The following is a 14,290-nucleotide window of genomic DNA, read 5'->3' as shown; positions in this document are numbered from 1 at the left end:
CATAAGCATCGTCTCCTCTCGTAGCGTCACGGGCACCCTCCGTGAGAGTATCCCGCCGCGAGCCATCATGGGAAGGATCATGCCTATTATGCTCGAAATCAAAGTTCATGTTGATATCGGAATCCATGGCAACATTGTGCAGTGCGAGAGAGAGAAAGAAGAATACCTTTGATTCCAAAAATAACCTTGTATCTGTAGGATGAACCATCGATGTCGATAATTAGCCGTGCTAATTAAACTAAATTTACTCTAGCCTAATTCTCATTGGTCCACCTCTATGGTCATCCAATAGGATTTGAATACTCTTTGGGGGCAACTATGCGATTAGGAACCTGACATGTGTCCACTATGCCCTTTGTGTAAAGGGGAGCCTTTGAGTGTGTGTGTGTGTGTGTGTGTGTTATCTCACCTCTTTCTCTCTCTTCTCCTACCTGTAGGGCTTGCCCCCTCCCATGTAGGGATCTAGAAAGACTTTGTGTACACTTACAAAGCATCCCATTTCTTTAAGCTTGACCATTTGGACTTACCCTTTGAAATTTGGAACCTTAGCATTTTGGAAGTCTTAATGGGATGAACCTTAGGTCTTTGAAGCCCATTGCTTGTACATTGCTCTTTCGCAGATGGTCCCCCTTTGGATCCCTATTTTCCCTCCTTTGGATCCCTACTGTGACCGGTCTGCTAACCTTACCAATAATTTAGTTTTTTCTCCCCTGGTAGTTCCCCATATTAAATGACCAGTTTAACATGAGAAAATCATTTAGGAGAATTAGATATTATTTATTATGACATGATTTGTATGAGTTTTGTAGCATCAAAGATTGACTTTCAAGTGATATCATATGAAAATTACAAAAAATGTCCTAGCAATGTGGTCTTTTGATGTATTCATCAAAATCTCTATTTATATAAGTCCATAGAGATAAAGTTCATAAATAGAAGTTATGTTTGTCTCTTTTCAATACATCTCTATCATCTCTTCTTCCCCTCTTTACCTCTTCCCTAGAGTGAGACTTATATCCCACCCCCCCTACTCATAAGTCTAGACCTGAAATTATTGGGGATCTACACCTACCTTATATGCTTATCCAACTTTTAAAATAACCCCTCTCCCCTACACTTATGTGGTACGATAGGTTTTCCATGGTCGATCCGTCACGATCGGAGCTGTCTGATATTGGAGATTCTTTGGTGGAGTTTTCAGTGTCCTCGTCGAAGATGGGGTGGCCTCTTCTTTGCTATACAGTTTTCCCTACCTCCACTATCCCTAGCTTTTGATGTATCACCTATATTTTTTTGTATATCTATATCATCACACTAATGGTTTTTTAAAAGTGGTTCATCATAATTGTTATCTTTCACGCATTTTTTCACTACTAGTTTCATTTATATGTGTCTCCTACAGGCTGATGTAATGCCTACGGGCTTGCAACTTGTTTACATAATACAAAGGGTGAAGCCGTCTTTGTGTGTGAGTGTGTGTGTGTGTGAGAGAGAGAGAGAGAGAGAGAGAGAGAGAGAGAGGAAAATCATGGGAACACTACCTAGAGAAACATATGTAGGAATCTTTAAAAGTATGTGTGGTCAAAATGACGTGGGGAAGTGGTGTGCATGCAGAATCACGTCCAGGTATCCCAGTTTCTAAAGTGAAGTTGACAAATTAGACGAAGGGCCTGCTAAACCGTAGTCACAAAGCAAATGTACTTCATTAAACCTTTCTGTGGGCAAATTAAGGAGAGTCAGTTTTCTTAACCCTCTTTGTGGCCAGATTAAACCCTATCTGTGGGCAGATTAGGGAGAGTAAGTTCACTAATCCTCTCCTAACCATTCTCAGAGGCAGAATTTACACACTTAATCGACTTCTCTGCAGCAATTTACGTTCATTACCCACCACAGAGTGCGAGGTCGGTTTCTGGTTTTTCATTAAGCTTATGGTGCAAAGTGTCTTTTTCATGAAGCTTGCTAGTGAGTACTCCAAGTCGCACATGGGATCGATGTATAGCAGAATGTCCCACTGTGTTTTGGACTAACTTGCAAGGGTTTCTGCCCTTCACGTATATTTGGCCATGCACCTCAATCAACGATGGCAATTGCCACGCTCGATTGCACAAGAGCCTTGCATTGGCATACCTCTTACATTCATGTAATATTGCCCACTGGAAGTTGCGAGGACTGAAGATAACTAAGCAAAGAAACCCTTTTCTGTGCTTGTTAGAAGATATAATGTGGCGAATTATGTGGTAAGATGCTTGCCAGATTTGGAACAGAATGAAGTGGGACAGTATTCACACCAGATGCTTTGGTGGTTATGAACGTTTTCCGTGGTGTTTCTTCTGCTTTCAAAATGCACGCATACATGAACAACACAAGAGGAGCCCAAAACACATCATTATGTCTATGACATTGATATGGCTGTCGTCCTTGTTGGGCACATTTAGGACAATAACAAGGACGGATTTGAGACAATGTAATGCTCGCATAAGATAAGTGAGCTGACGTTTGTATGCAGTAGATCCTTACTTTGGATGTTTGTTAATTGATTAGATAAACTTGCAGTCAGATAATTCTTTTGCTGTCCTATTCTGAAAGCTATAGTGTCTATATCTTTTGTTGCAGATTTCGTGAAGGGTTTTTAGATGTTGAAAAACGGGTAGAGAGATTGCCGCACCCATTATACTTGAAAGGTCTCATGCTCATCAAGGACAAAGTTGTCCTATCAAATAGTGCAGAATGGTACACACGTTCGACACATCGACATGTGTATGCCGCCCTTGCAGAGCTAAATGTGAGAATTTGTGCAATTGATGGTGCCGCCAATGTAGCCTTCATAGGAAAAAAGATATACATATGAATGTGCGACTGGAGCCGCTGGTATGCGCCCAACAGGATCAATTGAGGCGATAAAGTTCGTCGCTTCCTTGTAACATCAGACATAGTTTACACCACAAGCAGTTGAGCTCTACAGTCTACTCAACCAACGATGAGGCTTAAGCTTTATTGGCTGCAAAAAATAAGGGCATTTCGATCGAAAGGCCTTCCCAAAAAGAAAAAGTTGATTGCAGCTGCGTCAGAGAGTAGCACAAAGGACTTGGCAACAAGCAATGCATCCCAACGTACAATTCAAGAGAATTTCAGTCGCTTCAGATCAATCTCCTCCTTAGGAGCATCAACAAAGAAAGAGAAGCACAAGCCTCATAGCAGACTGTCGCAAGTTGTTGCTTCCTTTGGATGTGGCAGCACAGCCCCTTTAGGCATTCGACGAAGAGAAAGGAACAAACCAAAGGTATATAGTGAGGAGGAGGACAACTCTCAAGCCCCTCCACTAGATGCTTTTGGGAAGATGAATCAGAAGGGGCATCATAGGCAGCACGACGAAGAAGATGAAATCTTCAAAGACTGCTGCATAGATCCACACACATTGACAACAAAGAGATGGGTGGGCGCCTGCCGGTGTATTAATGATGTCAGTGTCGATAAGGGCTCAACAAGATCTGATGAAGCGCTACTAAGCAAAAGGCTTCAGAACGAGCTGAGAAGTCATGTACAGATCGAGGCCAAACCCACAATGCCGGCAGAAAGCAAAAAAGCACAGAATAGCACTGTAAACAGCAGAGTTCTGAATCATCCTGTGGACCCAATTGCTGTTAAAAGGGAAATAAGTGTTGCAAAGAAGCTGCCAGCATTAATTACGAGGGTTTATGAGGGATCAATGTCTGATAGGATTGTCGTAGATAGTCGGAAAAAGGTCAATACAGAGGTGAAAATTCTCGAAAGGTGGTCTTCCGCAAGTGTGAGAGATTGTTTGGTCTTGAAAGGGAACTCCACACCTGCTGATCTAAATTCTGCTGGCTCTGTCTCATCTCCTCTGAAGGAGAGGTCCAACGCAACCAGCTATGATGAGAGTTTTCTCATTGCTTCATTTGGGAGGAGACACAATAGGCCTCAGAGTATGACATCCATTTCAACCTTAAGCTCTTATGATTTTGACAGAGCTTCTCACTGGGGATCATATGATGCAACAAATATGTCTTTTGGCCCAAGCAATGGAGGGCTTGCTTGGCAGCATACAAACATCATGGAGGAAGGCAGTAGGGATCAAACTATAAGAAGAAGGGTAGTAACTAGGCCATCTTCAACAATTTTTGATCCCGATGTGAGTGTCATCGCTTACACTCTCTCGGATTATGATAGCGATAATGAAGACGAGCGTAGCTTGTTGCACACAGTTTCCTATGCTCGAGCATGGCTAAATCGCAACGTGCGGAATGATGAAGATAATAATGATGAATTTGATAATGAGGATGAGGATACTGATGGTGATGATACTGATTGTCTTATAGACTTGGAAGCCAATGCCAAAGCATGGGCACTCTCATCCGGTGATGCCAAAACCTATGGCAGCAGCTCAGCGATAAAGCATGACAATATGGGTGGTACACAATATAGGAGGCAGAGAGAGCTACATGCAGCAGCCTTAAAGAGGAAGTATCACAAGGAGTTTGCAGAGAAGCCCCAGGCCATCGTTGTATCAAGCCATTATGAGGATGACATGAACACATTTATGTTCCCAAATCTGTCAGATTACGAGGATGACATGAGCACAAAATCATTCAAGTTCTTCGATCACATCAAAACTGCCTCAAAAATGGGGCAGCAGGAAGGGATTAGAATGACCAACAGAAAGCGGTATATGCAAGCCGGAGATGAGGGCCATGATTATCAAAGCTTTGCCGTGGCGAAGAAGTCGCGAAATCCCTATGAGGATTTCCGCGACTCCATGGTGGAGATGGTGCTTCAAAAGCAGTTGCACAAGTCTAGTGAGCTTGAAGAGCTTCTACAATCTTTTCTCTGTCTCAATTCTCTAGAGCACCATGACCTCATTGTGCAAGCCTTCTCAGAGGTTTGGGAGAAAGTATTTGGTAGCATAAGTGGCTTCCATAAGAGGCCTTGAGGATGAGCATTTGAGAGTGACCTTCACGCCTTTAAACAATTAATTAAAGGTAAAATTTTCACATGCTTGGAGACTAACCGCCCACCTAGAGAGCCTTCACTCTTGCATTGAAAGATCAAAGAGAATAAAGGCTTCAATGTAGAAAAATGAATGAAGCTTGTGGTGTTGTAAGTACTTGATGCCAAAAAAAAAAACAATTTCCAAACACTGTAACTTGATCTTGTGGTATTGCAGGAATCCCTCCACCAAAGTTTTGTTTTGTTTTCGGAGTCGGGTAGGGCACGCCCCGCCGCTCCCCTCATACACCAAAAAAGTATACAAGAACGACCAGGACTATCCACCAAAGTCAATTTTGCCTCTGTGATTCTTGCGGGTTGATTTGAATATCTCGGGTCTTTTACCCATCCAAAATTTGCGTAGTAATGATAATCTCTTTGCATTAGAGACTCTCCTCCCTCTCTCTCTCTCTCTCTCTTTGAGGGTGGAAATTGAAAAACAGTAACATCTTCACAGACCCCAAGATATAGATCGATTGAAAGGGTTATAACTCTCATAAGCACTAGGTTTTGTGGTCCCCAAAGAGTTGGTCTAACGGTAAGGCTTTGGCCTCTCAACCTATGGGTTGTGGGTTCAAATCCCCCGTTGGGTCACACTCTAGAGGGACACCTTGTGCTCACCTGGTGTTCACGTTGCTAGGGCTCTTGCCCTTGGACACTCGAGTGCATCCTCCTCCTGGGGTGGGTCACCCGAGGAGGAGGTTCCTAGCTGGTTGCTACGAGTTCTCTCCGCCGTTCCCAGCATGTGGTGCATCAATTAGGTGGCCATGGTGATGCCTACGCGAGGCTCTTGCCCGATGGTACGCGGCCCTTGCCCGACCATGTAACATGGCTAATATTTGGAAGGGATAAGCACCTCCCCCTGTGGGCCCTATGGTGTGTCGAAAAAAAAAAAAAAAAAGCTCTAGGTTTTGTGTTGGGAAGCAATGGTGAGCACAATGAGGATACTAGTGAATACTAGTAAAACAGAGGAGTTCTTTACATAGAAATTTATGTAGATAAAAATTACATACAATATACCAATAATCAAGAGGAGTTCTTGTACATAGAAATTTATGTAGATCAATAATACATAGAGTAGAGCATACTAGTGTATAACTGACATACCACTAGATTGTTTGGGGGAAAAACCCTTACATAAAATCGTGCCCTTGCATCAATTCATGATTATGATTACATAGAGTATAAGAGTAAAATGGGGTTTGTGAAGACAAGCACCGTGTCAAGCCTATAGCTTTGCAAAAAGCTTGGGTCGATGTAGAACTCATGTGAACATGTTTGCCACATTGTCATAAATAGGGCAATATAATGAACTCTCCACAATCTTCTCTCGCACATAGCGATAGTATACCTCAATATGTTTTCTGCAACTATCAAGAAGTGGATTGTGTCTGCTTATTCTTTTAAATAGTCATAGCATTATCTTGTGGGATCAAGAGACCAACCAGTAGCCTATGTGTCCATAGGCAATAACCATTGTGAAAGCTACCTTGTATTTCACTTCACATATATATAGAAGTGCCAATGCTCTATTGTTTCTTGTACAACTAATTAAAGGAAATTCTTACATGTGAAACATAAACTGACTACTTAGGGAGCCTTGGAAGATACTCGAATGTCTCTATTAAAACATTACAAAAGCTTACATATATGAGAACTTTGTGTGATTTTAAAAAATCCAAATTTCTTAAACTGTATACACAGTATATGTCTCAAAAATTCATGTATTCGGCATCTCAAAATCATTGTGAAGTCTTATTTACATCAAGCATCCACGACAACAATACACTGAATGATAGCATAACTACTGGTGTGCAAAAAAATCTTCTTTTAGAAAATCTCTCTCTGTCTCTCTGTCTCTCTCTCTCTCTCTCTCTCTCTCTCTCTCTCTCTCTAACATAATAAGGAGGAGCATGTTATGTTAGTACAAAGAAGCTTGTTTCAAACAAGGTCTTTTGGCTAGTGTAGTCTTAGATAGTAGTATCTAACACTTATTGACCTAGCAATTAACCAGCTAGTATTACTCTCTTCAAAAAACTTCAAAAACTTTTTAATGAAAAAAAAACCAATGCTTCAAAGGATTCCATTTTACGTGCCATTGGCCTAGAAGTTACTTGATGACTAACAAAGCATCTCCTTTAACCACCACCCTTGAAATACCAAACTCCATGCACTGCTTTAAACCCAAATGTAAAGTAATCATTGTTGGTGTGAACGTCCTCCAAATCGTAGGCTTTTGAAAAAATGATTTTTTTTTGTGTGGGTCTTGTATCACCAGACCTCGACCTGCTTTTTGTATCACCCTCCTGTAAGCACCATTGAACCACAAAGTAAAAGCTCCTTCTAAGTCCAACTCTTCTTTAGCTTCATCCCGTACCACCCTTGGATAAACTAGTAACGTAACCTCCTTGTTAATGAGACCGCTAGTATGGCTGACCTTGAACTCAAACTCGAACTCTTGTAGCTCTATCACCCACTTAATAATCCGCTTCCCTAGCTTCAAGTGCAGTACCACTTCAGGCAATAGATTGTTAGTTGCCATCAACACTTAAAACTTTTACGAACAATCAGATACACTTTATACTTCTTGCAAGTTAAAGCTATCACCCACTGTTCTGCTTCAATATAGGCCGCCTCTCCAAGATTTATTAAAGTAAACATGCTTGTAGCTTCTCCCCGCCTTCTGCAATAACACCGCTCCAGTGGCCACAATACCTACCATCATAGCAATGTAAAAATTGTCCTCTTGGTTGGGAGGACACTCCTTAGGTAACTGACATAAAATTCCCTTCTCCTTGTTGAACACTTCTTGATCTTCGTCATCCCATTGAAACCCATGTACCCGTTGAGCCCTCTACTAAAGAGGGTACACATACTAGGACAACATCCAAAAAAAAATCGTGACAGATACTTTAACTTATGTACATATGAGACCAAACTTTGAGCACTGGAGAGAGGCTCCGTAAGGACTAGAGCGTTAATCTTCTTTGGATCTGCTTCAATTTTGTTTTGTGACAACACATGGCCCAATAATGACACTCAAGGTTGTGCTAACTTGCACTTCTTTGGGTTCAATTGATGTCCTTCTTCATCTAGCCTTCAAGAAAACAATTGCAACTTTGACAAATGCTTCCCTCTAGAGCTATAATAGCCCATATCATCCATGAATACCCCAAATGGCATCCTATGGTAGGCAAAACACCCCCATGGAGAGATGAATGTAGTCTTCAACTAATCTTCAAGTGCAATCCCTATCTGGAAATACCCAGAAAATCTATACAATTTTAAAAAAACCCCTCTTAGAGGGAGTCACACTTTCAAAAACAAAAAAATGGGCTCGTACAGCTCAAGGGAGCTTCTCTTAGCAATTTCCATACATTTCACCCACTTGGCACCGTATGTTTAGCATGTATTGCATGGTAGTGACACCTAGAGGCTAGGGCACTTTCTACTTCAACTGCATGTGAAGAACCTCTATGCATGATCTCTATCTTACATGAAGCACCCGGAGGGGAAACGACGGTGCCGTCGCTTCCCTCATGGGAAACCATACCTTCAAAAATATGTAGCCCTTAGGGTGCATGTGAATTCTCCCCAAATTTCTGTGTAAGCATCCCTCTCATGGTCGATCACCGCCACCAGAGGCAACCCACAGAACAGTCGCTAGGTCCGCTTGTCACCGCTAGAGGCAACACCCGACGCTCGATGCCATAGCCAAGCATGCCATGAGCTCCCAAGAGCTCCTTGTGATGCCTTATGGGAGGTAATCATCATGAGGTCCTCGCATATACATAGTCTGCGGTCCTCCTCTCCGCATATGCATATGGGTTTAACACATGTTCCATGTGGCACTTCCATTGCCCTTGGCCTCCAAGGCACTTCCAAAAGAACTTAAAAATTCTCATTAGAAAAAACGTTTTTTCCCTTACCACTCAATGCTTTCCACTAAGTGCTCAAAGCTGTGATCCCCTATACATCAAGGAAAACCAGGGCTTCCACTTTCCAACTTCGAGGCTCCAAAACCTTGTCGTGCTTGGATATTGCCTGGCCCTTGAGTGTTGGTCCAAAAATTCAAAAAAAACCATCTGGCTTTGCATCATAGCCAACTATCTCAAACTTCAACTCACAATATCTCCATGATCTGGGCTTTGTTTAATGAGCTATGACTTCTTGTCAACTCCACATAATGCATACTATCCTCTAGACCCTGTACAAGGCAAAAAAACCATCGGATGGCGTGTTTACCATTGCAGTCAAGTGGGCACATAACTGGCCCCTGACAAACTTTCAATTGACTATATCTTGCACATATGGGTTTTGATTTGCAATCGGGAGGACCGACATGCTCCACAACTTGAGCACTTCATGTTTATATGTTGAAACCTGCTTTGGCCACCTGTCCTATCCATCAAGAATTTGCAATGTACTCCATTTTTAGACAGCCATAACTTGCAAACCGTGGCTCTGTTTGAGAAGCTGTCTGGACCGGCTTCTAGATCACATCCCATACTATAATTTGGAGCATTAATCTAGCACTTTGAACAGGCTAGATCCCCTACCCTAGTTGGCCCTTTTTGAAGATCTTTTGGCAAAAAAACTACATTATAAATACATTCCAGTTGCACCTTGTTTGCCCAGGTCTTATATACATCTTCAACCCTTTATTCCACACATGTTTGCATCCCTAACCCTACACAGCATAGCTTTCAGCATTGACCAACCTTGATTGTACTAGAGTCTTTAATTATTCTTCCATTTCTCTACATATTCTCTCTCTCTCTCTCTCTCTCTCTCTCTCTCTCTCTCTCTCTCTCTCTCTCATCATTGGCACCACATTGACAGATACAAAGGGTCATTCTAATGTGTATAGTTAGTAATCCAAAGAGTATTTGCAAGCACACATTCAAAAACACTCAATGGAGTGTAATACAATTCTTGCAGATACAGGATCAAAATGTCCTCTAGGTAGTTCAATCATGTTTATGCCCTTAAAATGAGGGTGGGGACAGTTGTGCTCGTTGGATTAAGCAAACCCTTTTGTGGTGTGTCATCTATCATCAACTTGTTTTCAACATCAAGCGGCACATGTATTTGAGAAAAAGGTTGTTAATAAAGGTATACATTGGGTTTTTGTAGGGTGGTAGTGGCCCTCAATGGAAACACACTGCCTTTGGCAATACAAAAAATTAAATTCTAAATGGTGGATTTCGACTACATTGCAAACTACGGCCACAAGGGGGTGAGGGTTTTATTGTTGCAAGGAAGACCTTATTGCAACCCGGGACCTTGGAAGAAGAAACTTCAGGAATGACTTGGTACATGGCCATATAATGCCCTCAAATTGCATATTAGGAAAGTGTGTAGGTTGCTGTGGATTGCATCTACATCATGTGGCTCACGAAATAACAACAATTCATTGATGTCCAAAATAATCAGTCTCTGCAAACAATTCATCAATGTCCTCAAGATTTTCCTCCTGAGTCCCTTGTGCTTCTGCAGTCCGAGACTCTTATGTCTCCATTGTAGAGTTGTCCATAGGAGATGAATTGGATTCTACAGTGGTATTGTCTGCTTGAGACTCAGGCAATGTTGATTGATGAGGATGTTCATGGTCTCCTCATGGAATGGTGGAGGGATCTACTTGAGGGTTGGGAGTTTCAATGTGCATTTCTTCCGCAATACCTCCCTTTGCATGATCTTCTTTCTTCTCAACCGGTCTCTCAGCGTGGTTCATCTCTGGCACCTCGGCCTCCGCATTTCCTTCCTCCTCAGCACCTCTCTCTACATCATGCATCTCTTGCATCTCAACCCCTCCCTCTTCATGATCAATCTTCTCCTCAACCCTTCCCCATGCTTGGTCTTTCTCCTCCTCTTCCTCCTATCCCTTCTCATCAGATATGGGACTCGGGGTCCGTTGGCTTGTGTCTCTCACCTATCATTGTCATCTCTACTGCATGGTCATCCCAGCAAGATTTTTTATGCCTCTCTCTTGCATCCAAAATTACAGGAATTGAATAGAAAGTAGATGTTGGATAAGTGTTACACTGTATCGATGAAAATACTGTATGGTTTATTTCTCCGATGCACTTTGAAAACAAAAATAAAAAAAGGAATCGAGATCAATCCTTATTGTTATACAACCAACATGTTATTGTAATGCTTTTTGAAAAATGAATACCTTTGACATGAATGGCTCTAGTGCAAAGAAGATCTATAGTATGCACTTAACATCTAGGAGACATCTCTATCCACATATGATTGCATCCGTTTGATCTGGCACTGTGGCTTCTTTTATGGTCGCCTTGTACAATTTGTAACTGCCACATAGCTTTCCATATGCATGCAATAATCGTTTTATGCAGCTACAAACAGACAAATTTTTTATTCAACCATAGTAACAATTTCATGTAGACCTAAACCTGCATAAAACTAATTTCAAGGTTTGAATACTTTTTGGATGGGTTCTTCAAATTGAGTTGAAAGTCAAGCTCACTGCATATGAGGCTCCAATGGTTGTTGCTCTCGTATGGGAAAATTACTCTTGTGGCTTCGAGCATAGGGCAGTGAGAAAACCATCTCTCTAATGTGCATGGAGGGGTATTCTTTATTTTGAGAAGGACAAACATTTGTGGATCCAAGCTATATATTTTGGACTTGCTTTTTTGAGTAAGTTAGCTCTTGATCAAAATACAAATAGTTAATGGAAGTTATTCTCCATTCTAAATCCAAAAGATAAGTATGATAAAGCTACAAAATGGGACTTTCTTCAAGCATATATACACAATAGAATCTGTTATCTGTGCATCTGGATATTGCAATATATTAATATTGATAGAATCAATTGCTAGTCTCCTTGAACCATCTGTTAGTGGTATATTTGCTAGCACTCAGTCTTTCATTGATGATAGAATTTCATTTTTTCTCACATATATCTCATACATTACTGTTACCATACATATGTGGTACTGATTATGTGAATACACTTCGGAGCATTGGGGTATTTTTCCCCTCATTAAGAGGTTTTTTCCCCATGCATTGTATATACGCCCATCACTCTAGGGCTGACTTATCTTTTCATTGTGCACTAGGCAATACATACTGTGTGTTGTGCAACTTGAGCTTCTTTGTCTTGTCCAAGCTGTGTGTGATTATTTGCAACCCTATTTCCAACAATTGGTATCAAAGCAAGTTGTGTCCTTCCACGTATAGTTGTCAGCATCGCCAGCCCCTGCCTGCTCACTTTCTCTGATTTGGGTGAGCTTTGGTGAGTATCAGTAGGTTGACAAATACTATAGGCAGTACTGTGTGCAGGCAGTTTATATTATTTTGTGCAAACTTTCTATCAGTGCCGTTTTTTTCCTAATAGGTCCCTTACAACCTTCTAATAGCATGTGTTGTTCTTGATTTGTTTCTCCTCTTTTTGGGCACTTTTCACATCAAGTGCAGGCACTCGCCATGGCTGACAAAAACATAGATGTGCTCAAGATGTTTGCTACTAAGGATAAATTGGATGGTGACCATTACCCCATGTGGGCTTACATGATGCAACATGTTCTAGCGTCAAAGGGTGTTTGGATTTTTGTGCAAGGCATTGATGTATGTCTTGGTTTTGTGGATACAGGAGATATTGAGGATGTTGCAAGGTTTGGTGGTAGGTTGCTGCTGTCAGAGTTGTTTTACCTACAGATGAGCAGGCTCATTGGGATGTTAGAGATGTGCATGCTCATGCATTATCTATATTACTCCTCACATTCACTCAATTAAATCAGCTAAACAGGCTTGGGATATTCTGGTTGGTCTTTATGCAAGTTGCAATGAGGCTAAAATTGCTGTATAAAGAGCTAGAATCAAAGATTACGTATGAGGAAGATGACATAGACACTTTCCTTGTTGGTAACAATGATATTAATGAGAAAATAATTTTTGCAAGCGAAGTCATTTCTAATAGTTTCCTTGTGCAAACTGTTCTTGATGTTTTGCCAGATCCTTACCAAACTTTTGCTAGTAACTAGAGACTTATGATCCAAGGAAATCCTCATGTTGTCAAGTTTGATGCATTATGTACATTGCTATTGCAAGAGTCACTTTCAAGAAAAAAGAGGGATAAATAGTGTGCAGTTGAACATGCCTTTATTGCTACTTAGAGAAAAGATAGTAAAAAACAATGTAGCCAGTTCTCATGGTTCTTCGGCAAGTGGAAAATAGCATGTTTCCAATGCTTCTTTTGGAAACATCTTGTCTGTGAAGTCTGGTGAAAAGGGAAAAATGAAGATGTGTTGCCATTATTGTGAAGTTAATGATCACTTGATCAAGGAGTGGCCAAAAATGAAGGGAAAAGAGACTAAAAAGAAAGAAGTTGGTTTCACTGCAAGTGCAGCTATTGTAGAGTCTTCTTTGAAAGGAGATTGTGATGTTGATGTAGATATAAAATGGGATTTTAGTGCAGACGGCACTTATGATCCTTCTATTCATGATGCATGTGTGTCAGTTTTTGCAAATTCTCATGTGTGGTACTTCGACAATGGTGCTACAAAGTACATTACCTTTCATCATGACTTGTTTACCTCTCTCGAGGATGTCCCTCATGGGAATACACTCACTTGTGCCAAAAGTGCCACTTATCCGGTCAAGGGAGGTGGAAAAGATTGTGCTATTTGATGCAAATGTCAGCTCATTTACACTTGTTGATGCACTTTATGTACTTGGGATCAAGAAGAACCTTTTTTCCATATCTACACTTCCTAGACGTTCTCTTGTTGTGAAATTTGTGGATGACAGATGTACAATTCATGATCTCAATTTTGATGATGAAATTGTTGCATCTGACATTTTATGTTGTGGGCTATATAAGGTCACTTTGTATGACAAGTTTGCGTAGAATTTTGCAAATGCAATTGTGGATTTTTGTTACCTAATTACTACCACACTGTTAAACATACATGTTCCTTTACCTTATTTATGGTACTTGTTCATTACAACATGATTCCCTTTAAATAGTATTACAAACAGTAATCAAGAAAGAAGTACTCTAATTTTAACCAACAACTTTTGGATTAGGTTCACTTAAGAATCTCTACTTGCGCCATTAGGTTCGATCGGTATATACATTATTCATAAAAACCCTTGTCATCTTGAGCGTCCCATATTGCTCGACAAGTACTCACTATGCCAACCTACGCGTACTCCCACCATAGCAACAATGATGCCAAACCGGACGTCATCCTCACGTCATGGCAAAACATAATTGCAGTATCCGGCTAGGCCATCCTCGGTGTACTCCCACCAT

At 41.1% G+C, this 14,290-nt stretch overlaps 1 protein-coding gene across 1 annotated transcript; it reads left to right on the top strand.

The window, feature by feature from the left end:
* Positions 1 to 2,837: 2,837 nt before the first annotated feature.
* Positions 2,838 to 5,293, top strand: LOC147427849 (uncharacterized). Its single transcript, XM_086497543.1, has one exon. It carries the CDS (start codon positions 2,978 to 2,980, stop codon positions 4,946 to 4,948), a length of 1,971 nt encoding a protein of 656 aa, XP_086353669.1. The 5' UTR covers positions 2,838 to 2,977; the 3' UTR covers positions 4,949 to 5,293.
* The last annotated feature ends 8,997 nt before the right edge of the window (positions 5,294 to 14,290 follow it).

The sequence above is a fragment of the Adiantum capillus-veneris genome, chromosome 23, assembly GCF_014529385.1.
Source record: "Adiantum capillus-veneris isolate H3 chromosome 23, ASM1452938v2, whole genome shotgun sequence".
Taxonomy (NCBI): Eukaryota; Viridiplantae; Streptophyta; class Polypodiopsida; order Polypodiales; family Pteridaceae; genus Adiantum; species Adiantum capillus-veneris.
The sequence above is the reverse complement of the archived record's forward strand: the minus strand, read 5'-3'. Positions and strand labels throughout refer to the sequence as shown.